General features: G+C 32.1%; 1 protein-coding gene, 1 long non-coding RNA gene and 1 pseudogene across 42 annotated transcripts; all 3 read left to right on the top strand.

Moving 5' to 3' along the window:
- The first annotated feature begins 665 nt into the window (after positions 1 to 665).
- On the top strand, positions 666 to 3,531 carry LOC146924021 (plastid division protein PDV2-like; annotated as a pseudogene).
- A 6,112-nt stretch (positions 3,532 to 9,643) lies between these two features.
- Positions 9,644 to 10,726, top strand: LOC146924020 (uncharacterized). Its single transcript, XM_085711807.1, has one exon. The coding sequence runs from the start codon at positions 9,644 to 9,646 to the stop codon at positions 10,724 to 10,726; it is 1,083 nt and encodes a 360-aa protein (XP_085567933.1).
- Positions 10,727 to 16,201: 5,475 nt separating this feature from the next.
- On the top strand, positions 16,202 to 25,175 carry LOC146924019 (uncharacterized). 41 transcript variants are annotated; one of them, XR_015010018.1, is made up of 11 exons: positions 16,202 to 17,032; positions 17,382 to 17,477; positions 17,910 to 18,001; positions 18,265 to 18,341; positions 19,340 to 19,512; positions 19,694 to 20,486; positions 22,077 to 22,224; positions 22,395 to 22,512; positions 23,351 to 23,873; positions 24,006 to 24,364; positions 24,723 to 25,175. It is a non-coding gene; the product is annotated as an uncharacterized LOC146924019 (long non-coding RNA). The 41 variants fall into 41 exon arrangements; XR_015010001.1 differs by having other exon boundaries at positions 22,395 to 22,534; positions 23,351 to 24,115; positions 24,264 to 24,364; XR_015010015.1 differs by having other exon boundaries at positions 22,395 to 22,534; positions 22,872 to 23,858.
- Positions 25,176 to 25,555: the final 380 nt, after the last annotated feature.

Genomic DNA, 25,555 nt, shown 5'->3' with positions numbered 1-25,555 from the left:
GGTTTGGTAATTGGGTGGGTATGGTTTATAAAAATGAAAAACCCATAAAAATAATTGGGTTCGGGTAAAATCAGACCCAAACCCAAAGAATCCACTTACCCAATAATGTTAATATTTTGTATCTTTATTTTCATAGGGTAGAAGAAAGTTATATTTTCAAAACATACGCATTGTACCATATATATTGAAAATCAAAACATACTAGAGTTACAAATTAATATGTTGCACTTTTTGGTTATTTTGATACTAATGTAATTTTATGTCATACAACTTTAGTTTGTTGCAAGTATTTTATGATGGAGTTTATTATTTGATATTCTATGATGCATAAAATTATAGTAAAATAAGTTAAACATTTTTTTTAAGAAAATTAAAAAGTAGAGTACTGTTTTAAAACAAAATTATGAGGATTTGTCATTTAGTCATTTAATATTAAAAAAATAGAAAAATAAGTTGGGTAACTCATTACCCAATCCAACCCAACCCAAAAATTAGTGGGTTTGCCCAAACCCACCCAATAGTATAACGGGTGATTATTTTACCTCACCCAAACCGGAGTACCCTATTTAGTTTTGTTTTGGGTTTGGTCAAACCCAACCCAAGCCCACCCACGAACACCCTTACTTGTAACGTTGAGTATAATATTATATTTACTACTTCTAGCAATGGGTGTCCCTGCATGCACATAATATTATATTTTTTCCTTGAACATCATGTTGATATGAAAAGAGTTTCATCAAAAAAATAAATACAGATGGTAAGTTAACCATTACTATAGAGAAAATGAAGTTTTATCATATAGAAAATAAAGTTTCACCATAGAGAAAATGAAGTTTTATGTGAATCTTTAAACAAAGAAAATAGGCATACTTGTATTGTAAGAGTTTGATCATAGAACACTGACTCCCTAAATAAATAAATGACATGGTTATAAATTATCATCACCATTTAGCACAAAGTTTGGATCTTAACTTCTCCTTTAGTTGTATAAATTAGAGTGAATTTTGATTCAATATGCTCATTAAACACAAATTGATAAAAGAAAAATAAGAATATAATGACAAAATTCATCACCACTTCATTTGTTTTAGTTCTTATTTTTGTTGCAAATATGAATTTGATTTAGTAGAAGTTGTTTGACTCTACTAATTAAAATATAAAAAATCAAGATTATGGATAGGGCAGCAATACTCTCCTATCCAAGCCCAACTCAAATGTTAGTAGTTGCTTTGAAGTTTATATACTCTATCCTACCACTTATTTTAGTCAATGTGGGAGTATTTCTACTCGAGATTATGGACAGGGCAGCAATACTCTCCTATCCAACCCCAACTTAAATGTTGGTAGTTACTTTGAAGTTTATATATTCTATCCTACCACTTGTTTTAATTAATGTGGAAATATTTCTACTGCCTCTTTTCTTACTTCACCTATGCAAATTCTCAACAATCTCACTTATACAATCAAGAACATGAAATCATAATGAAAATAAAAAAAAAAATCATTTTCAAAATCCATCATTCCTTAATCATTGAACAAAATCAAATTCTTCATCACATTGTTCATGGTCAGAAATCATTTGCACAAAGAATTCAATCACTTCACTTTCAATGATCAACACAAACATAACACAAACAATACCACCTTTCTTATGTGAACTCAAAAACCTCACATTTATTTTCAACTCAATTATATTCCAAATGAGTTTCCAATATCCTTATACAATTGTTCCAAGCTTGAACATCTTGATCTTTCACAGAACTTCTTTTCACTTATTCAATTCATAAACACAGTTACTTCAATTGAGTTTACATGTTAATGTAAATTAAATTTGTTTGTAACTATGTCGTTAATTATTTAAAATGACGAAACAACTTTAAATTGGATTGAGTTGCACCATATCATTTTAAATATTCAATTCATGTGTGCTATACAAAAATCATTTTAGGAACACTTGTTCAGTTCATAAACATAGGTACCTCAATTAAATTTACATGTCATATGTAAATTAAATTTGCAGATAAGCATGTTGTTAATTGATTAGAATAATCAAACAACTTTAAATTGAATTGTGTTACATTATATTAATTCAAATATTCAAATCATGTGTGTTATAAAAAAAAAAATCAACTTACGAACACTTCTTATGAAGGATTCACAAATGTAAAAATACGGAGATGTAAAAAATCACTTAAATGTTGACTTATCCATTTATAGATTTATATTAAAAGATTGATTGTTTCGATATTTAATTTTTCAAACTTAATTATTTTCAATAAATGTTTATGAGAAATCTAAAAAGTTATTAGAGCTAAAAAGTGCTTTAAATATTGTATACGAACAAGAGTATTTTCAATATTATAATTATATATTTAATTGATTTGGGTGTAACCTGACAGTTTTTTTAGGTGTGGGTAGGAAAAACTTAAATTATTCAATCCAAACTACTCCAATTTCATGCTAACAACTAATGCTTAAAAAAACATTGTGGATGACAAAAGATTCTATACGAAAAAATATAAACATATAAAAACATATTACTATTTTTATTTAATCTAATGAGCTGCTGGAAGTCTGTCTGAGGAGCTTTATCATATTCTATGTCATCCCGACTTTCATTATTCTCAATGTGGTTAAATATTTTAATTACAATGGCAAAAATAATTATAATTATTAATGCATATATATATCTGAGGTAAGTCTATAATAACATCTTTCAATACAAATTTTTATTGTAGCTGACAATTTATCTTTCTCTAAAAGCAATTTTGTTATCTTGAAAGAATTATAAACAAATTAGATGTAAAAACTTATGTACATGTGAAATTGTTTTGGTAAAAAAAGCTTAAATACACATATGCCTCAAACTCTTTAGGAATAACCTCAAGGAGATCATAACAACAAAATCAAATTAAATACACATACAACCAATGATCTACTACTTCCTCCTTATCCAACCCGCCCTCCATATTTCATGTCTCGTGACAAGCAATATCTGTCACAGATCCCTTTTGTCAATAAGTCTGGTCGCAATGGATTAATCACACTTGATAATGTGATTGAGGCTAAAAAGAATCCAAATGAAAAAGAGCAAAATCATGTTGATGACGGGGCTAAAAATTCAAGGTTTACGATTTTTTATAACTTCTGCAGCAAAAGCAATGCTCACTGTTGTTGGTTCGGTATCAATATTGAGTATGTCAGGATTTGGTCTTAATTTGCAGAAGGTTCGTTGGAATGTACAACACAGGCATCACAGACTAGAAAATGAGAATGGGATATCTACCACTAAAAATAAGGGTGATGGACAGTGTCCACCTAGTAGAGTTTTGGTGCTGGAAAATGGGGAGGCTCGATGTCCCGTGAAAGAGAGGGTTGAAATTCTATTTTCAGTTGTTGCTGCAACACCTGATTTAAACTATGGATGTGGTTAAGAACAACCTTAGTTCTCCTCATTGTATATCATTTCACTCCTTCCCCTTATATTATGTTTTAATTTTTGTTGATATGCTATTTTATGTTTTAATTCCATTTTTGTTTTGGAGGTTGAAAAAAAAAAGAGTTTGACCACACATTTGTTTTTTAATACATAAATTTTGTTATAGTTATTATTGTTTTGAAAGTTAATTACATATAATGACGTTTTGTCTTTTCATCGAGTTAATTTTCTTTGTTTGCATACGTATCATCGAGTTATTATTGTTATTGTTGTTATATACTAGTACCCTAGTTAAAAAAAAGATGTTTGAAAAACTTAAAATGTATAGTGAGTCTAAATTTTGCTATAATTATTATTTATTGTTTTGAAGGTTAAATACAAATATATATATATATATATATATATAGGGTTTTGTTACAAGCCACCCTTTGGTGGTGTGTTTTAACAAGTCACACCTTAAGGTGTGATTTTCACTTTTTAGTTATAACTTTGCTAAAAGACACCTTCATAAAAGGTGTCTTCTATCATAACCCATATATATATATATATATATAACGTTCATTTTGTCATTTCTTTGAGTTATTTTTGTTTTTCTACGTGTATATAAGTGAGGAAACTAACATTGTTGTTTTATACAAATACTTTAGCTGAAAATAGAAGATGTTTGAAAAACATATAACATACTTTTGGAGAAGATACACATCATTTTTTTAAATAAGTATTTTTGTCATATATGTATCAATAATATTTTTGTCATATATGTACCATTTTTGTCATATATGTATTGCATACTTTATATATAAAATATGATATTTGATTATATCATATATATTGTTTTTCTATTTTAATATGATACGTGTATACAATATGTTATATATAAACATGGTTGACTCTGGTGGAAGTTGATAGATTCTCACAACTTGATGAATTAAAATTTAAATTCTAACTTAGAGAGAAATATGCATGTAGTGTTTGACGTGTTTCAAATATGTTTACCTGAAAAGATAGCATATGTGAAACAAACAAAAAATTAAAGCTTTGACATATAAAATTATTGTATTTTTATGTGTGTGTGTGTGTGTGTGTGTGTGTGTGTGTGTGTGTGTGATGTACATACATTTATATGTAATTTTAACATGAAATAAATTAAATATGATTTTTTAACAATCAAATGTTAAAAATAAACGTAATACAAATATGGATCTATAAATGAAATTTTAAACTCATTTTTCATTTTTTTTATAATACTCTAAACATGAATGCATTATTAAAAAATTTAAGGATAGTAAAACATGGTCCTTAGATTGGATACCGAGTTTTAAAAAAAATGGATGGTAAAACAAATTTGAATTTAACACAAACTAAAATTAATATTCTAAATTTGTATACGAAATACTTATTCAAAAATTTAAGGATATTAAAACAAATTTAAATTTGACATAGAGTAAAAATGGGTGTTAGAAATTTTATAGGATACAAACAACCATTTTTTGTATAAGGAGGAAAAACGAAAGTTGATGATTTTGTTGGGACACGAAATTTATTTAACTTTGTTATATATTATAATTTACAATATAGTGCACAAAATTGTGATGTAACTTAAACACTTATAACATATTTTTTTGGTCTTGTATCAATGTATGTCAATTTCACATTTGACACACACGCACACACACATGTCTTTTTTCAAAAAGATACCCATGTCTGTTTGTGTGACACCGCCTTTAACTATGACACAATTGAGAAAGAAAAAAAAAACTTTTTGAAGGGTGACTTCACCCTTTATCATAAATTTCATCATATATGATTTGATTGTTGTTTTTGCAGTATTATTATCTCATCAACAACGGTCTTCAGTTGTGCCTAATTTTATTGTTATTATATTATTATTGTTAACACCTAAAAATAATTATCATGTTAGCTGAATTTGGAAAATATGCGATTAACCAATTACGTGAGGAAGCCCTTGACCTGAGTGAAGGATATGCGATGCTAGAGCAGACAACCGAGCGAGCTGATTATTTGTCAAGACCACTAATTCATAACGTTAGACGTCTAAGACTCAAAAAAGAGTCAAAGGCATTGTGGCACTAGGCAATGATGTTCTATCCATGATATCCACTCTCAACGTTGTTAACCGTTTTGAGGAAAGAGGGGAAGGATACAATCTCTAGTAGAGTTGCGCACAAAAGGAGCTTGTTAACGAATCATGTCAAGGAGATGAAGTATAAGTCAAACATGGGCCCCAAAATCCCAATACTTAAGAAGATATCATGCAACACTAGTGAAATTTAGTCAAATAGGGGCTACGTACTGTAAGCCACAATGTTTGGCTAATAGACAATATTTTACTATCAATACTTGGTTCATACATTGTCATATACACATACAATCAATCAAATAATTTTATTTTCTCAATTTATTCATTTATCTTATGTTTTTTATGCACTTTTTAGTGCAGCTCAAAAAACCCATAACAATTTTACCAGTCGCTCGACTAACGTAATAAGGGAACCCATAATTGGGGACATAGTTCCTCCATCAACGATAATCGCATGAAATAAGGGAGTCCAAACACAATTTTACCAATCGCTTTACTAAAGTAGTTATGGAACCCACAATTGGGGGACATAGTTCCTCCCACAATGTTAATCTTCAAAAGCAAGAGAATCACAATTGAGGAAATTCACCCGACCTCACTAATTTCAGCTTCCATCAACAAATTTGACACGTCTTGTGGGACATTCGAACTTTACCATTGAAAATTCTAGTATGTCAGATCCAAATTACATTTGGCGTATGAACTTGAGGAATAGAAAATGTTTTGAAAATATGAAACAACCATCGTCTTCAGCAACCAGAATGTCAAGACATTCTCGATTGAATGAACCTTCTCAACCAGAAGGAGTTTCATGGCTCTTTATAGAGTTTATGAGGTACAACAAGTTGAAGCACCCAAGACTCTACTAGTAATGGCAATGCCTTTAATTAATTAACATATTGACATGGAGATACATGACATCATGTATTAAGTCTCCAAACAACTTGTTGACACTATGAAACATATGGTTCAAACGAGTTTCAATAAGCCAAATATTTGGAGGCTGTGTGAGCCAATTCCGGTGACAATTCAGTCACAATACTCCACAAGGTATGCAAGAGAACCAATATCAAGCAAACATTGCTCAACAAAGTCGGCCAATCATAGCATTAGTAGGACCTCAACATGTCCAAGTGACTCCTATACAACTGTCTTGTGACCCTCTTGGGTTGGTCTGTTAATGTTGGCTTAAAACATTCGAGTGTGTTTCTCCTTAATGTCTCAGGTTTGATTCTCATTGCCAGCTTAAATGGACTAATCTAATTTATTCAAAAGGAACATAAATTAATGAATTAAAAGATAAAAACATAAAATACAAAAAAAGTGATCTGTCGATATAGTTAGACGCACGTTGGTGTCCAATACTGAGTTCAAGTCCTATTCGGTTGTTTTTAACAAGTTTAGTCAATATAATTAAAAACATAAATTTGAAGACCGTGGATTTGAATCCACCACCTGTAAGTGCCCTTTACAAATCCAACCACTAGGACATTTCATATATTTTGTATTTGTTCTTTAAATAAAAAAGAAATTTTGATATATTTAAGAGTTTACTATTGGATGTAAAAAACAAACTTTTTAAATTTTGTTAATAGAAAACCATTCTTTTTGATATTATTTATGCTTATAGTATAAATAAATGTTTTTTTCTTTTTTAGTTTTTAACTTTTTTATTAGATGGCCAATTTTTAATTAAAACAAGGTCTTTAAATTGTTGGAGACGGCCATGAAAAAATGAAGGAGGGGGAGTATATTGCCCAAAGATATGATTTTTCTACTTTAAAGTTTAATCGTAGTTTCACGCTATAATAAATATCATCTATTTATTTAAGATCAGACAGCTAAAATTTCAACTTAATTATATATAATAAAACAATCTCGACCATTTATTTTAATCAAACGACTGAAATTTGTTACCGCAGGATGCAGTTACGTCAGGAAATCCATTCCACTATCTAACCGAGATTAGTTCATGCTAAAAGAAATAAGTCACACTAGTTCGACCACAATTGAATAATTGAATCATTGCTCAAAAAAAAAAAAATTGAATCATAAACTAATGTATTTGCTTGTTTAGTGAAATGAACAGATTTTAAACTAATGTACTATCTCTGTGATGGTACTCGTGCAATGTGTCGTGTCGGCTTTTGTTTCACGTCTACACTAGATTCTGCAGTGGATAACATTGTTGCTAATTTTTTAATGGTATGATAAAATATAAATAAAAGTCGAGTATCAGATTCTGGAGTTTCATTGTTGAATTTGAATACTGATATTTAATTTAATGCATAGATTATTTATAATATCACCTGCCAACTTAATTTTGGGCTCCATTTTGGTGCCATTAATGGCACCAATGGCACCATACCATTGCATCTCCACCACACACACACACATCACACACACATCCCCACACACATCCACACACATCAACGGCCATGATTGGTTCTATGGCACCAATGGCACCATTGCTATGGCACTGAAGTATTTCCCCTTAATTTTCTGTTCTTCTCAAACAAACAAAATTAATATTGTTATAAATATATTATAGTGGATGTCCACCCACTATACTTACCATGCTCTTCTATTTTCCCTATAAATAGGGTACTTTGTAATAGAAACAGAGAAGAGAAAATAATACAACTTCTCTCACTTTTCTCTCTTTCTCTTCATTAATCTATATTTTATAACACGTTATCAGCACGATTGTTTCTAACCGGGAGTTTACACTACTGCTACGTATGTTACCTATACTCATCACTTTAATATCACTACTTAATATTGCTATGTATATCATTTATCTTTATCATCTTAATATTATTATTATCTGCCCCGGTTATAGAAAACTGGCAATTCGTCAAGTGATTTATAACTAGAGTGGCTATTATTGTTTTTATTACTTTACTTCTTATTATAGAAAACTGGCAACTCGTCAAGTGATCTATAATAAGTATGGATATTATTATTTAAAGTGGTGGTCTAAAACCCCATATATACTATATTATCACGAAAGATAATTTCGAGTAGTGATGCTAACTTTTATATTTAATGGAGGTCTAAAACCCCATATATACTATATTATCACGAAAGATAATTTCGAGTAGTGATACTAACTTTTATATTTAATGGAGGTCTAAAACCCCATATATACTATATTATCACGAAAGATAATTTCGAGTAGTGATACTAACCAAAGTTATGCGATCCTTTCATACCAAAGTCATGTCCTTAATGTGTGAAAACTATATTTTATGTCATGTTTTCAAACTGCTCCACCGCAAGCTATGTGTGTTCTCTGCAACAATCTATACATAGCTGAACTATTTCAAAGGAAAAACTAAGCCATGCATTTAATGCACTATATAGAAAACTTGACAATTGTTTGTTGCAATTTTCTTTTTGACTGGAGCATGCACCATGTGATGTTGCAATTTTCCTTATTGAAAAACTCATGTGTTACTTCTTTTCTTTTGTCCGCGTGAAGTTTTTTTTTAGCATTTGACTGGACTAAAAAAAATGGTATTGCAGACCATTTGAAAAATCATGTCCTAACTTAGATGATATTTAACACTTAAAATATTTTTCTCATTATTCAACGGTTATGAACAGTGATTTCAACGGTCATGAACAGTAATTTCAACGGTCATGAACGGTGATTTAACGGCTATGAACAGTGAATTTAACGGTAACAATAACGGTCATTTTTATAAAATTCACTCTATAAATACCTCACCTTCATTCATATTTTTTTTACATCTCAAAATATTTACCCATACTTACAAAATGGCTAAAATCCTTTTTCTATGCATCACTCTATTTGTGGTTATTGTGTTCTTCTTCTTTTTCACTCATATTGAAGAATTAGGAGAAGATTTTGTACTATTAGCTATAATTTTCGTTTTACCATTATTAGTCTTTGCTTGTATTATTACTTTTTATTTTCGTGGAGGATTAGATTAAAATATTATATTATCATGTTTTGTAATCATTGCTATTAAATAAAATGGTATTTTTATTTTCGTCATAATATATATATATATATATATATATATGTGTGTGTATATTTAATGATGATTATGCTCTTCTGTATTATAGATTGAATCATGTCGAACCTTGCAAAACTTGATTTTGAGGCTCTTAATATTTCTGGAAATAATTATCTGGCTTGGGCTCTAGATGCCAAAATTCATTTAAATGCCGAAGGGCATGGAGATACAATTAAAGAAGGAAACAAAACAACTGAACAACAAAAGGCTAAGGCCATGATATTCCTTCGTCACCACCTTCATAAGGATCTAAAAAATGAATACCTTACCATAGAAGATCCAAAAGATCTTTGGGACAATTTAAAAGAAAGGTTTGACCATCAGAAAACTGTCATCCTTCCTAATGCTCGTAATGAATGGTTATATTTGCGTTTACAGGACTTTAAGTCTGTAATCGAATATAACTCGGCTGTATTTAAGATTACTTCTCTATTAACACTGTGTGGAGAAAAGGTGACTGATGCGCAGATGTTAGAAAAAACATTCTCCACTTTTCATGCATCTAATGTAATCCTGCAGCAACAATACCGTGAAAAGGGTTTTAAAAGGTATTGTGACTTAATATCATGCCTGCTTGTGGCAGAACAAAATAACGAGCTTTTGATGAAAAATCACTCGGCTCGTCCCACTGGTAGTGCTCCATTCCCAGAAGTGAATGTAGCAACACATGATCACTATGGACAAAATCGTGGTCGTGGCCGTGGTCATGGTCGTGGACGTGGACGTGGACGTGGTCGTGGTTATGGAAGGGGACGTGGTTTTGGTTTTAATCGTAATCACAATGGAGATTACAAGAACACATACTCTCACCAAAACAAAAACACATTTTCTCACCAGAAGATGAAAAATGTTGTAAAGAATGATATTGGTCAAAGCAGCAAAAGTAATGAGAGTATTTGCTATCGTTGTGGAGGAAAAGGTCATTGGAGTCGTACCTGTCGTACGCCAAAACATCTTGTTGATCTTTACCAACAATCACTTCAAAATAAGGATAAAAGGGCTGAAACGCACTTTGCATGCGAAAATGATGAAGATGATTATGGTAATATGGAAAGTACCCACTTAGATGCTGCTGATTTCTTTGTTGATCCTGATGAAAAGATTGACCATCTCATTAGAGATGAAAATATCCAGGAATAGAACCCCACCTATAAAATGTTTAAGAGTACCTTTTATTTTCTTATAATAAAAGTGTTGTATGATATGTTTTTATCTAATGATAATAAAAGTTTTACAGTCTTATGTTGTATCTATTTGTTTTATGTTATGTTTTATCTGATAATAATAAATGTTTTTATAGTAATTCTTATATTCATACTTATCTCTTATTTGTTCATTTTTAGATAGAATGAGTATTAACATTAACCCCAATAATGGAGATATGTGTCTCGCTGATAGTGGAACAACTCATACAATTTTCAAGGATAAAAAATATTTCTCTTCTTTTCTAAAGCAACAAACCGGTGTTAGTACCATATCTGGAAGTTCAAAAATAATTGAAGGCTCCGGAAGAGCTAATGTAATATTGTGTGGAGGAACAAATTTAAACATTGAGAATGCATTATATTCTCCCAAGTCTCATAGGAATTTATTAAGTTTCAAGGATATTCGTCTAAATGGATATCATATTGAAACAAGAAATGAAGGAAATATTGAATATCTTTATATAACGAGACATCATTTGGATAAAATAAGTGTAGTGGAAAAGTTACCTTCCTTTTCCTCTGGTTTGTACTACACTTATATAAGTGCAATTGAAGCACATGTGATTGTAAACCAGAAGATTACAAATCATAATAAATTTGTTGCTTGGCATGACCGGTTGGGACATCCCGGGTATATAATGATGCGAAAAATAATTGATAATTCTTGTGGTCATCAATTGAAGAACCAGGAGATTCTTCAATCTAATAAATTCTCATGTACCTCTTGTTCACAAGGGAAATTGATAATCAGGCCATCACCAACAAAAGTTGGAAGTGAATCTCTAAATTTTTTAGAGCGAATACATGGTGATATTTGTGGGCCAATACACCCACCATGTGGACCATTTAGATACTTTATGGTTTTAATTGATGCATCAACTAGATGGTCACATGTTTGTTTATTATCAACTCGCAACCAGGCGTTTGCGAGATTGCTAGCTCAACTAATTCGAATAAGAGCTCATTTCCCTGATTATCCTGTCAAGAAAATACGACTTGATAATGCCGCTGAGTTCTCATCTCAATCATTTAATGAATATTGTATGTCCATTGGAATTGACATTGAACATCCTGTAGCACATGTTCATACACAAAATGGACTTGCGGAATCATTTATCAAGCGTATACAGTTAATTGCAAGACCACTTCTCATGAGATGCAAATTACCCATTTCCACTTGGGGACATGCAATTTTGCATGCTGCATCATTGATTCGCATCAGGCCAACAAGTTATCATAACTCCTCCCCTTTAGAAATGGTTCTTGGTCGAGAACCTAATATTTCCCATCTAAGAATTTTTGGATGTGCGGTGTATGTTCCAATTCCTTCACCACAACGCACTAAGATGGGTCCTCAACGAAGGTTGGGAATATATGTTGGATATGAATCTTCATCCATTATAAAGTATCTCGAACCAACAACAGGAGATTTATTTACAGCTCGATTTGCTGATTGTCATTTTGATGAATCAAATTTCCCAATATTAGGGGGAGAGAAAATGCAGCTAAAAAGGGAGATCAGTTGGAATGAATCTTCATTATCTCATCTTGATTCTCGAACTAAACAATGTGAACTCGAAGTTCAAAAGATAATTCATTTGCAAAGTTTATCAAATCAATTACCAAATGCATTCACTGATCCAAAAAGTGTGACTAAATCACATATACCAGCTGCTAATGCTCCAATAAAAATGGATGTCCCTGTTGGACAATCTAAAATTGCAAATGAGTCTGAACCACGCTTGAAGCGTGGTAGACCAATCGGTTCCAAAGATAAAAATCCTCGAGCAAGAAAAGGAGCAAAAAGGGAAGATGACCCAAAAGAGGATATAGAAACTCTAAAAGAGTCTTCTGACATAATCAATATTTCAGTTCCAGAAGAACCTAATCAGATATCTGAAATACCTGAAAATCAAGAGATCTCAATAAATTATGTCACCAATGGAATACAATGGAACCGAGATGAAGTCAACCTTGATGATGCTTTTGCATATCATATAGCGTTAAATGTGATAAATGATAATGATGATCAAGAACCAAGGTCTATTAAGGAATGTAGACAAGGCAAAAATTGGCCAAAATGGAAAGATGCAATTGAAGCAGAATTAAATTCTCTTAATAAGAGAAAAGTTTTTGGACCTGTTGTCCGAACACCTAAAGATGTGAAGCCAGTTGGATATAAATGGGTGTTTGTCCGAAAACGCAATGAGAATGGTGAAATTGCAAGATACAAAGCAAGACTTGTTGCTCAAGGGTTTTCCCAAAGACCCGGAATTGATTTTGATGAGACATACTCACCTGTAGTTGATGCAACTACTTTTAGATACTTAATGAGCCTTATAGCTCATGAAGGGCTCAATTTGCACATGTTGGATGTTATTACAACCTACTTGTATGGCTCACTTGACAGTGACATTTACATGAAACTCCCTGAAGGATTTAATTTGCCTGAAACAAATAATTCAGGATCTAGGGATGACTACTCCATAAAATTATATAAGTCTCTCTATGGGCTAAAACAATCAGGACGCATGTGGTACAATCGCCTCAGTGAATATTTGCTGAAGGAAGGATATAAAAATGATTCCATTTGTCCATGTATTTTTATGAAAAGATCTGGAAAAGAATTTGCTATAATTGCTGTCTATGTTGATGACATAAACATTATCGGAACTCCTGAAGAGCTTCCAAAAGCCATAGATTGCTTAAAGAAAGAATTCGAGATGAAAGACTTAGGAAAGACAAAGTTTTGTCTTGGATTACAAATTGAGTACCTAAATGGCGGGATTCTTGTGCATCAAGAAGCTTACACAACAAGAGTGTTAAAGCGATTTTACATGGAAAAATCTCATCCATTATCTACTCCAATGGTTGTTAGATCACTGGATGTAAAGAAAGATCCTTTCAGACCTCAAGAAGAAGATGAAGAAATACTTGGTCCTGAAGTACCATATCTCAGTGCAATAGGTGCATTGATGTATCTTGCTAATAATACACGTCCCGATATATCATTTTCTGTCAATCTATTAGCAAGATATAGTTCTTCACCTACACAAAGACATTGGAATGGGATTAAGCATGTACTTCGTTACCTTCGAGGTACAATGGATATGGGATTGTTTTATCCTAAAGTACCCAAACTAGAATTAATTGGTTATGCAGATGCAGGTTATTTGTCAGATCCTCACCATGGTAGATCACAAACAGGTTATTTGTTTACAAGTGGAGATACAGCAATTTCATGGAGATCTGTGAAACAGACAATAACAGCAACATCATCAAATCATGCGGAACTTTTAGCATTACATGAGGCAAGTAGAGAATGTGTTTGGTTAAGATCCATGATTAAGCACATCCAAAAGAATTGTGGTTTATCCTCTGGAAGAATGGATGCAACAATAATTTACGAAGATAATACAGCATGCATCGCTCAGTTGAAAGAAGGATACATTAAAGGAGACCGAACAAAACATATTTCTCCAAAATTCTTTTTCACTCATGATCTTCAAAAGAATGGTGAGGTCAACATTCAACAAATTCGTTCGTGTGATAATCTTGCAGATGTTTTTACAAAGTCACTCCCAAGTAAAGTTTTTGAGAAACTTGTACTAAAAGTTGGTCTTCGTCGTCTAAGAGATATTTGTCTTCATGAGGGGGAGAAATAAATGTATTCTGCACTCTTTTTTCCTTCACCTAGGTTTTATCCCATTGGGTTTTCCTGGTAAGGTTTTTAATGAGGCAGTTCACACTTAAAAGGATATTGTACTCTTTTCTTTCACTAGAATTTTTTTTTCCACTGGGTTTTTATTTTAGTAAGGTTTTAATGAGACATATCTTCGGTGGACATCCAAGGGGGAGTGTTATAAATATATTATAGTGGATGTCCACCCACTATACTTACCATGCTCTTCTATTTTCCCTATAAATAGGGTACTTTGTAATAGAAACAGAGAAGAGAAAATAATACAACTTCTCTCACTTTTCTCTCTTTCTCTTCATTAATCTATATTTTATAACAAATATTCATTTCTTATTTGAGACTTATTATAAATTTGATATCACATTAATCTACAGTAAAGTTACATGGGGAGAACTATACAGCCTATACTCACGAGGTATATTGGCAAACTTTATTTATTTGCTGAAATACCACCAATATTTCATTTTTTTTTATAGTTTAAAGACGTTTTATATTTATTAAAATTATTATTCAATTGGTATGTGTATGTATTATAATATTCAAAACTTTATTAATTATCGTTCTTACAAAAAGACTAACTTTATTAATTATTGTTTTTTTTGGTTTAAATGTGTCATTAGTCCCTGCAGTTACACCATTTTTTGGGTTTGGTCCCTGCACTTTTTTTTGTTTGGTTTTAGTCTTTACACTTTATAAAAATTTTGGTTTTGGTCCTTGCTGTTAGTTGACTGTTAAAAAAATGGTCAAACTTAACTGAATGCCACGTGTCCCAATCGTTACATGTCATGTGGCCCAGCAAAAAGATATATTTACAATTTTAATTAAATAAAATTAAACAATTGATTTATAATTTGTTTTGTTATTATTATTAGATCAAATAAATATGAAAGTATACGAAAATGACACAACAGAGAAACTTGACAGTAAACAGGCTGCAAAAATCAACTGTACAGACATTTTTCCATAAGTTCTAACTAATCAGTTATCCCCTTGTTTTTTTTTTGGACAAAATTTATCCCCTTGTTAACAACACATTGAACAAATTTTCACTCTAAAGCAAATAATTCGGAAAAAATGAATTGTTTAACCCTTTCCACTTCAAGCATTCAGCTTTTGCAATTCTAAAGCAAATAATTCGGAAAAAATGAATTGTTTAACCCTTTCCACTTCAAGCATTCAGCTTTTGCAATATTAGTTCAGCTTAAATAAATCACTACCTATCACCTAGCATCCAATTATCACCGAATAATTACCTTTTTATTAAAAAAATAAATATCCACTTTTGATACAGAAACAACTCGAATTGTATAAAAAAAACTAAACTAGAACAGAATAGAAGCGAGTTTATCCGATCAAATCCCGAATTAAAACCCTAATTAGATGAGATTATGAATTAAACCCTAATAGAAGCGAATTACAAAAATTAAAAAAGCCCCAATTTTGGATTAGGGAAAACAGAACAAGAAAGGGGAGATCAGGGCAAGCCTCTGTAAAGCATTATTGTAGAAGAAATGAAGAACTGCAAGCTCTAATAATAATAATAACAAAACAAATTATAAATCAATTGTTTTATTTTATTTAATTAAATTTGTAAAATATTTATTTTTTCCTGTGCCACATGGCATGTAACGATTGGACCACGTGGCAATCAGTTAAATTTGACCTTTTTTATAACAGTCAACTAACAGCAAGGACCAAAACCAAATCTTATCTTACTATATTAAAGGGAACTCAGCACTACTAGCAAACCCTAGAAAATTGCTCAGCCAACTCAACCATTTTGACATGCTGATTCATAGGCGGGAAAACCCTAGGTTCCAAATATGATTAAAAGACTGCATTGCCCTTCTGTTTGGTAGATGTTGGAGAATTGATAGCAGAAGCCTGAGCTGCACGTTATTTAACATCAGGGGTCATGATGACAACCCCATATCCATCACTTTCTTCTCTGCAATGTTTGACTTTGATAAGCTTATAAACCATGTTGTGCAGAGTGCCACCGTCCACTGCATATTGGCCAATTGGATTTAAGCAACAAAAGAAAAACACGTCCCCCTCATATGTTTTTCTTTTCTAACTTGATCTTTCTACAAAATTCACAAGCCAAACCTCTTTTTACTCATCCTCCTCTCATTCCTCACTTTCTCTTTCTCTCTCTTTTCTCTCCTCTCAAACCTTCCATCCTCTCCTCCACAGCCACCAGCCCACCATCCTCCCATCACTACCATCACCGTCGTCCACCTCTCACGACTCGCGATGATATTGTATTCTACACACGGCTCCAGAAATTGATAAGCACACATCAAAGGCAAGGTCTTTTGATGGTCATCGATGAACAATTCAAGGTATGTCCTTCAACCCATAGCACAACCATCCACGATTTCAGTTTTCTACCCGTAACCGAATCCTGTTGCTTGGAGTGTTAAGTTCTCTCACTGGGTTGAGTCGGAGTAACCGCTGTTTGGGAGGTTGGAATTATTTTGTTCAGATTCCGGCGACGTACCCAATGATGTTGTTGCCGTTGTAGTTAAAGCCTTAAAGGTGACTCTCTTATCAAAACTGTTTCATATTTCAGTCTTTTTCAATTTTTCAGTTTTCAATTTTTCCCAGTTGAACTGTGTGTTTTGATTGCGTCAGACAAGATAAAAAGATGAATTAAAGTGGACAAATGAAAATGAATTTAAGTTTCAGAAGGTTTTTACTTCTTTTGCTGTTGAAGGTATTGAGATCTAAATCGTAATCTCATTGTTGTTTCATGCACTTGATTTTTCATTATGGACTTTATGATCTAAATCTTAATCTCATGTTTGTTTGATGAACTTGATTTCTCATTATGGATAGTAATGTGTGTAGTCGTATAGTACATCTGATGTTGTTTTTCGCGTGATAGTACAAGGTAATGTTGGGCCTGAAGTGGATGCTGCTGTTAAAAGGGATTTGGTTAACTTGAGGACTTTTCATTTGGAATATGATTACTGCAGTGTAGGTTGTTATATATTTCAGTTGCATGTCCCTTTCTATCTTATGTGTTTAAAACTGCTCCTCTTCCTCATCTTATGTGTTTCTTCCCTGTCAATTCCTTTATTGTTTAAAGTGGCTTGCAATAGCTTTTTAGGCCTCTATTAAAACTAAGGTAACTGTTGTTCATAAATTTTTTGTGAGTTTTGTTTGTTGATTTTACAGTTTAGGGTTTTTTCAAATTGGGGGTTGTAATAAGTGTGAAAATATTTGTTGAATTTGATTTTTGGTTATTTGTAATATGATGAGTTTTTGAATTGCATTGCTATCTAATTTGCTATTATCTCTTAAATTGATTACTGTTGATTGCAAATTGAATATATTGGTTTTGTTTGTTGCAACTATTACTTTTGTGTGTCATTATTTTGGTCATCAGTTTAATCAATTTGTTTTAGTGCAGGTATTGGTTCAAGGAGTTAGTTGGTGCATTTGAACAATCACATCTTGGGCAAGGAAAACTCTTAGGCTGAAATTTGTCATTCATGAATGGAGGTTAAATTTTGATTGAGTAAATTTAAGAGTTTATTATATGTGAATTTTATGAGCTGTTATTTAGCTTCTGAACTTAATTTATTTGCATTTCTTTAAATGCTTATATTCAAATTTTATTTTTGCAAATCTACTGTTCTACAAAGAGTTACTATCTATCTTCTTAGCTTCAATATAAGTTGCTTCAATATATCTTAATGGTGGTGTATATTGTTCAATGTATTCAGCATATCTTATGTTTTATTCTACTACTTTTCACTTTGCAGAAAATTGAATGGCTTCTCTGAGGACCCTTCTCATAAATATAAGACAATCTTCATGTTGTTTACTTCAACACTCCTTGGTAAACAACATCTCTTTTATCTGCAATTTTGCTACTTTTGCTAAATCTAATTCAAGCCAATTGTTCTGTCATCTCATTATTTTACCAGCAATTGTACTACTTTTGTTAACTCTAATTCAGGCCACATGTTTTGTCATCTCACTTTTAGGTTCAACTCCAATGTATTCTTCATTAAGCACCACCAAAACTCGCGGCTAGAAATTACGCAAAACATAGCACTGATATAGCAGAAGCCAAAAACAGAAAAACCAACAATATGTCCCCCAAATGAAAAAAAATTAGCAAAGCAGTAGGGAGCCAAAAACCAGAAAACATAATATGCATCAGGATATGAAAACATAATCTGTGTTCACATGTAAAGGGGGCAAAAGAGCAAATATTAGTTATATGGTTGGTATGCGTGTGTCAACAGGATAAAAACATAAATCATGTGATTGTTAGGTAGTCACTTTGAGCCAAAAATGTAGAGTGAAATATTAGCATGAGAGCAGTTCCTTACTTGAAATGCTATTGAGATAAGATTAGAAATGTGCTTATATCTATAATGTAGTACCTATAATACATGAAAGCAATATCTATGAGATCAGATTAGAGACAACCGCTATAAGATTTAAAATTACCCAACTTTATGTTCAAATTCATGCTAGCGTTTTCTTATTATTTTCATCATTTTTCCGCGAAGAACCTAATGTAGTTGTTCTTATTTGAAGGTTTGTCTTTAGTTCTTATGTCCCTTTCTGTAGTCAAATATAATTGACATCTTGTGAAGCAATTTTTGCTATTTTTTTTTCTGGCGTAACTATAGATAACGCAGAAACTGCAAAACGAAGCTCCATGGTTGAAATCATTCTCTGATGGTTTAAACCTATATTATGTTTGAAAGTGTAAACAGTGTAACTATGTCAATTTTTTTATTGTAGTGATTTACAGTCCTTGAGTATGGCTGGGGATATAGGGTGGTTGAGCATGATTGTTTTATGATTCTTTTTTCCTTGCAGGTTGAGATAGGAACGGTGATGTGGAGGTCTACTTGCATGATGAAATGGTGTGGTTTGATTTAACTCTTTTCCACCTTTGTTAATGCTAGGAAGTTCTAATTCCATTTCATAATTTTGGCTATGTTTCATGTCACGAGCACATGAAGCAACCAAAGGTCAGAGGCTTCTACAAGGTCATATTTTATCAATGCAAAATATCGTTGTTTTCCTTTTCTATTATTAGTGGTAAAATCACCATTGAACGCATCTTTCAAAATCATTTTTAAATGAAGTAGGAGCTTTATCCCAACTGATATAAGTGAATTTAATGAGATATTCAATCAATATCGGCTTATTGTGATATTATTGTTTCAGTCTCTGTTAAATGGGATCAGCCACTGGCTTTGTGCCTTATGTGATTTTTCTGCTTGGAGTTTTGTGGTTGCCTATTAGCACGTTCGCAGAAATTTTAAGGCCTGTTTTGTTTTCTTCATATAAAAATACGACACTAATCTCAACTATGCTCTTTCCATCTTCCCAAAAACCATCTTCATTTTCCCATAAGAAATGCAGGTTTGTTTGTCAATTGATTTTTCTTCCATCTTTAAGTTTGATTGAGTTGATTATCTGCTATGGCTTTTTATTACTGAGTTCCTTTTTGTTAATTTATCGTGTCTTCAAATGCATAGAATGTGACATTTGTTGAGAAATTTAATAATTAGTCTTTAAGCATCTGTAAACATGTGTTCTTTCGATTTTTTTTGGTTTTGCCTATCCACTTTGAGCTAGATATTTTGTAACTCCCTTTTTGACCAACACTACTTTTATGCTTCAATGACAATGTATGCAATATTTTGTGATATTGCATTTTGATTGTATTTAAATAATTGTATTGACCTTTAATTTATGATGTTTTTTGTATTTAAGCAGAAGTTGAGTTGGTTTGATTTATGTCAATCTGCGTTGCCTGCTGAAAAAACAGAATTAACTGTCATAGATTACCTAGGCTATACTGGGAAATTGATTATGGATTTATGTCATTCTGCTTTGCAATTCCCGTAAGTTGATCGAAGGAACGAAGATCAAATTTGGTGTAACAGAAGCAGCTAAAACAGGATTTTCTATCTTTGTTCCAATGTTGGTTCTGAGGAAAAAAATGCCCCCATTTGTAAGTACCAGTGAAAATGGTCCATGTTATCAAATTGAGCAGCATTTCTGGAAAAATTAGGAATATTAATCATGTAGCTTCATAATATTTGAGAGGTTGTTCTATTTTTAGCTGTAATATGAGTTTATTTGAACGTTGCGATGTTGTTCTATTGCTTTGTTTTACTGATGCATCACAAGGTCTTTTTTGTTATGCTTTGTTTTGATTTACAATTCTCAGTTCTTCCCTTTTGGTGATGACTAATTAATGAATTCAGATTTAGGATCTCTTTATGTTATGTGTACTTATTCGCATTTCAGTGACTTGAAGATTAAGTCATCATGAATCTATGAGACATACCTTTATGTTTTGCTTATGTTATCTATATTTAAGACTTTTGAGTCATTAAATTAAGTTATGAATCACCTAATGAAAGTTGATACATTTGTTTAACTTTTTTGATAAAAGAATATCACAGTCCGCCATTGATTTAAGCTTTCTGCATTTCAGTTACTTGAGGATTAAGTAATCTTCAAGTTTGCTTTAGATACCTAAAAATATAATTTATCCCATTTCACATGAAGTCATACCAAAAAAACTCATGCTAAGAGCAAATTCTTCCATTGGTTAAGGTTCTGTGTTCCAGTTACTTGAAGATTAAGCAATTTGAATGTCATCTAATTTGTTGAACATTGCTATATAGTTGCTCCCTTTGCACATAAAGTCATACTCTAAAGAATCATGCAACAGGCAAAGTCTGTCATTAATTCAACATATTTTACATGCGTCAGCTTTTAAAATGCTATACTGCCAGCATTGCACAGTGGACGGTGCACACTACTCAATCCAACTAAGAGAATTTTGAATCAATTATGACATTTTCTTTTTCAAATGTATAATGTGCTTGAGTATTTTAATTGTGAATTATTAACGCACTACCAAAAAAAAATTGTGAATTTTTTTTTGACATAAAAAAAAATTGTGAATTATCAACTTCCATATTTTTTGCATATTTGTTTGGTTGATTGTACAAATTATATATTATTTCCATTTAGGAAGTTATTTTTTAGAAATCTTAATCATATAAAAATATTTTAATTTTTTTTTATCGATAAATACATTTGAAAGGCATTTTAGAATGAATTTTTTTTTTTATCTCATATTGGATATCTATTAATTTCTTTTATGATTTTTAATATGCATGGGTCAGAAGTCCAGATTTACTTCAATAAAAATGTTAAAGATATTGTTGACTTATGAGGAAGGCGATGATACAAATGTTACATCTAATGTAGATTATAAAGAAGTGGTTCAAAATGTTCATTAGTTAACGTGAGTATTACCCATGTGATGTTGGAATGAAATTTCAATTATAATATATTTCATGTTGTTTTAATTTATTTTCATGTGATGTTGTAGTTTTAAATTATATTGTGTTCATCATTGACCCGTGCGATAGCACGGGTCGCGCGATCTAGTTTTTTATAAAGTGCAAAGGGCTGCATGTTAGCCCTAGATTTTACTCTGCATTTGTACTGATGGCTTAGGCGGGAAAATCCTAACTTATTAATTTTTGTTTGCCAATTACATTTTTGCCCTTCTATTGGAAAGCTGTAAGTACCATACATTGGATTGGACGGTGCACACTTCACAAGAGGACAAAATTCTCCTTCTACAAGATTCTCTCATAACAGAGCAACCAGAGGATTTCGTTTTTCATAACAGAGCAGTTTCTTCTTCCTCTTCTCTCAATTACTGTGTATTTCTTCTTCCTCTTCTCTCAACCCATTTCAATTTTCTATTCACAAAACTCAATCACACTATCTCTCATACGGTTTCATTTTCCAGTTATAGGGTTTCAATCTCTTTTAATTTCAGTTTTGATTTTGTGCACAATTGTAGAATCATATGTTTTTATTGCTGATGCAGGTTGTACGATTCAAAGAATGGATTGGGTGGTGGCAAAAGTTAGCGGTTTCCATGAACCTCGACGATTCAATCTCATTAAGTTGATTTCACATGCCAGTGCAAATTAGGTCGGGATGAGGTCCAAATCAATTACGCATCTGGTTTGTTAGTTTCTTTGTTTTCGTTTAAGAATTTAACTCTTTCATTGTTGTGTAGTAACATTTATTGTAAACTCCTTTTTGTTAACACGAAAATTGAATGTCAGAAATTCCAATTGAAGGCGTCTGTTCCAATTGAATTTGAAATAAGAGTGAAGTGTTTTATCTGGAAAAATAAGTTGGACATGAACCTTCAACTTAAAATACTAAAGGGCTGGTTGTGTTAGAAGAGATTGAAGTTGACCTTTGTAGATTGATTAATTTGAAGTTCTTCATGTTGCGTTAGAACTGGTTTTCAATATGTTTTATAATGGCTTAGACTTTTTTTTTTTTTTTTTAGCAAAAGGGGTCCAAGTTCTTTTGTATTCATCAATTGCAAGAAGGAATGAAGTTTTTTTCACTACAAAGGTGAAAATTGGCTTCCATAGCCACATTGATGATGAGGAAGGAATGAAGGATTATTTCCTTTGGATCACTGTTCCTTTTGAAGCCATAACTCTCACTTTTAAGCTTAAAAAAAGAGAGAAAATCAAGAAAACAAATAATCAGCCTTTGTATTTGGTTTTCAAAAATTATTTTTTAAAATAATCAACTCTTCCTATAAATAATTACTTTGCAGCCAGTGTATTTCCTGTATTTCATGTTGTGCACACTTATATGTTGTAGTACTTGAAGTTTAAATAAGAACTCAATGAAAAGTATATTTTGATGGTTAATCCATGAACTTTAAGTGGCCTTCAGTCTTTTGTTTGTTATACGTAAGCATATAACAAAGTATGCATTACTTTGAATTTATGATTACATGGCTGATACATGCAGGAATCCAGTGCAATTTTCGAAATCCTTCAGGAGAACATGTTGTGCTATCCTTAAATCGTACTGAGTGATGGTTTTGCTAATCCAGTGCTATTTTCGAAATCCTTTTTAATGTGTTATTCTTGAATACTGCAAGTTCTATTAATAAGTAGACTGATCAGACGTATGGTTAGCCCATTTGGATCACATATACTTTCAAAGAGAATTTGCAATCATGTCATTGAAATCCTATTAGACAATCATTACTTGAGAAATAGTAGTGGTCTTTCAAACTCTATAATCTTGATTCCAATTTGTTGTTAAACAAATGCATATTTCATTGTGAATAGTATACTATTAAATTATGTTCTCCTGTAGTTTCTTTAGCAAGTTATTTCCCTTCACAGTGTTGATGGTTTAGCAGATACATGGATGATACATGCAGGAATTGCATCAACATTATGAGGTGGGAGTTTGTACCCTTTTGAGCATAAATTATTTCCATTCAGAGCAGCCATCCTTTTCCACAAAGGTTCGTGTCTTTCAGGTAGACTAATCAATTCATCAATAGCAGTTATTCTTTGAGTCTGTCATGAATGGTGCAGCTGTTTGGCCAGTTTTGTATGATCTCAATTTTTGTTTCCCGGTAGTAACTGACGCCATTGATATTTTGTAGCAGGGGTGTTTTTGTCGAGTAGGCTGGAATGAAGTGTCTCATTTTTTTTTTTCATTTCAAGTTGCAGTCGCTCTTAACTCTTCTGCAGATTGGATACTTATAATATTGTGGAGGTTCCATTTGGAGTGATTTGCATCTCCCCTTTTATATAATATTTCAAACTTGCTTTCTTTGCTTCAACAGTACCTATAATATAATTCTTTCACCTTGATGGTTATCACAAGTCACAACTATATTTTTGATGGGATTGAATTCAACCAGGAAGGGATTAATGCCGATCAAGTAAATGATGATGTTTCCTTGATTGAATTGTTCACACATGATCAAATAACTGAACAAGTCTGAAAAAGCAATTTGTTCAGGTTAGTATTCCACCTTCCTAAAAAATTTATGATGTGTTTTCAATTACCTTGATCTGTTTAGGCATTGCCCGTTCTTCATCACATTCTGCTCTACATGTATTATGTCTCCCATTTTCATATTATTTCAAGTAGCAAGTAATATGAATTGAGTTTTAAGATAGTTTTCTTTGATTGCGATATTTCATTTAGAGAATATTGTTTGCCGATTCAGTCCCATCTGAAAGAAAGAAGTATCTCCATGGGATATCAAATCAATATACTACTTTATGTGATGACGATGATGTACATATCCTAATAAATATTGGGAGTTGGTCCTTTGGAGATGCTAATTTTATAGAAAATTGTGTTTTTGTTTCAGGTAAAACTTATTCAGAAGACAATGGAATAGAAAGTTTTCTGTGGTTAGTGAGACAAAAGCTTTGAGGTTGTGACTGGTGCGGTTTTCGGACGGCAGACTGTTGTCTGTGGTTCAACTGTGTTGGCAGTGGTGATGTGTTGCAGTTTGATACCTGTGGTTTTCCTTTTTTAGCTTTGGGAGAGACTGTTGCATGGGACTTTGGTTTTGTTAGGGAGCAGATTTTCTGCCTGGGCTTTTCGGTTATCAGTACTGTGGGGAGCCTTTCTAGCAGGCTTTGTGTTTCTCTCACAAGCTTAGCTTAATAAATCAATTAAGTTATGTACTATTAATGCACTACTTGACTATTATTGGGACCTAAGTCACCGTATTTTCATGTCATTGCAAATATGGACGAAATCCATCCATATTTTAAGCATTTTGTTATGATCAATTGTGGCATTTGTTCACCATTATTAATCACCGTATTTAGTTATTGTAATTATTCACGTGCAATATTGACAAGTTGTGTATCCAATTTCGTGGCTTAATCTATGTAGTTATTGAACGTATGTTAAATATACCGTATTAGCTTCTCAATAAATATATACGGTTATGTTAAATATACCGTGTTACCTTCACAATAAACACTTCAAATAGCGGATGATTATTTATTTCTTCAAGTAATAGTGTTCTCAACTATATATGACACGTGCGGCAGCACGGGTGAAAAGACTAGTTGGCAAGAATTTGAGAGGGAAATATATTAGGGTTAGAGGAGCGCTAGCGGCAATCGCTCAGACACTCTCTTAAAAACACTCGCCGACTAATGAAGACACGTCATCTGTTTTTTAAAA

Source organism: Medicago sativa, chromosome 5 (genome assembly GCF_051527215.1).
Source record: "Medicago sativa cultivar Bolivia chromosome 5, Bolivia_mono, whole genome shotgun sequence".
Classification (NCBI taxonomy): domain Eukaryota; kingdom Viridiplantae; phylum Streptophyta; class Magnoliopsida; order Fabales; family Fabaceae; genus Medicago; species Medicago sativa.
The sequence above is the reverse complement of the archived record's forward strand: the minus strand, read 5'-3'. Positions and strand labels throughout refer to the sequence as shown.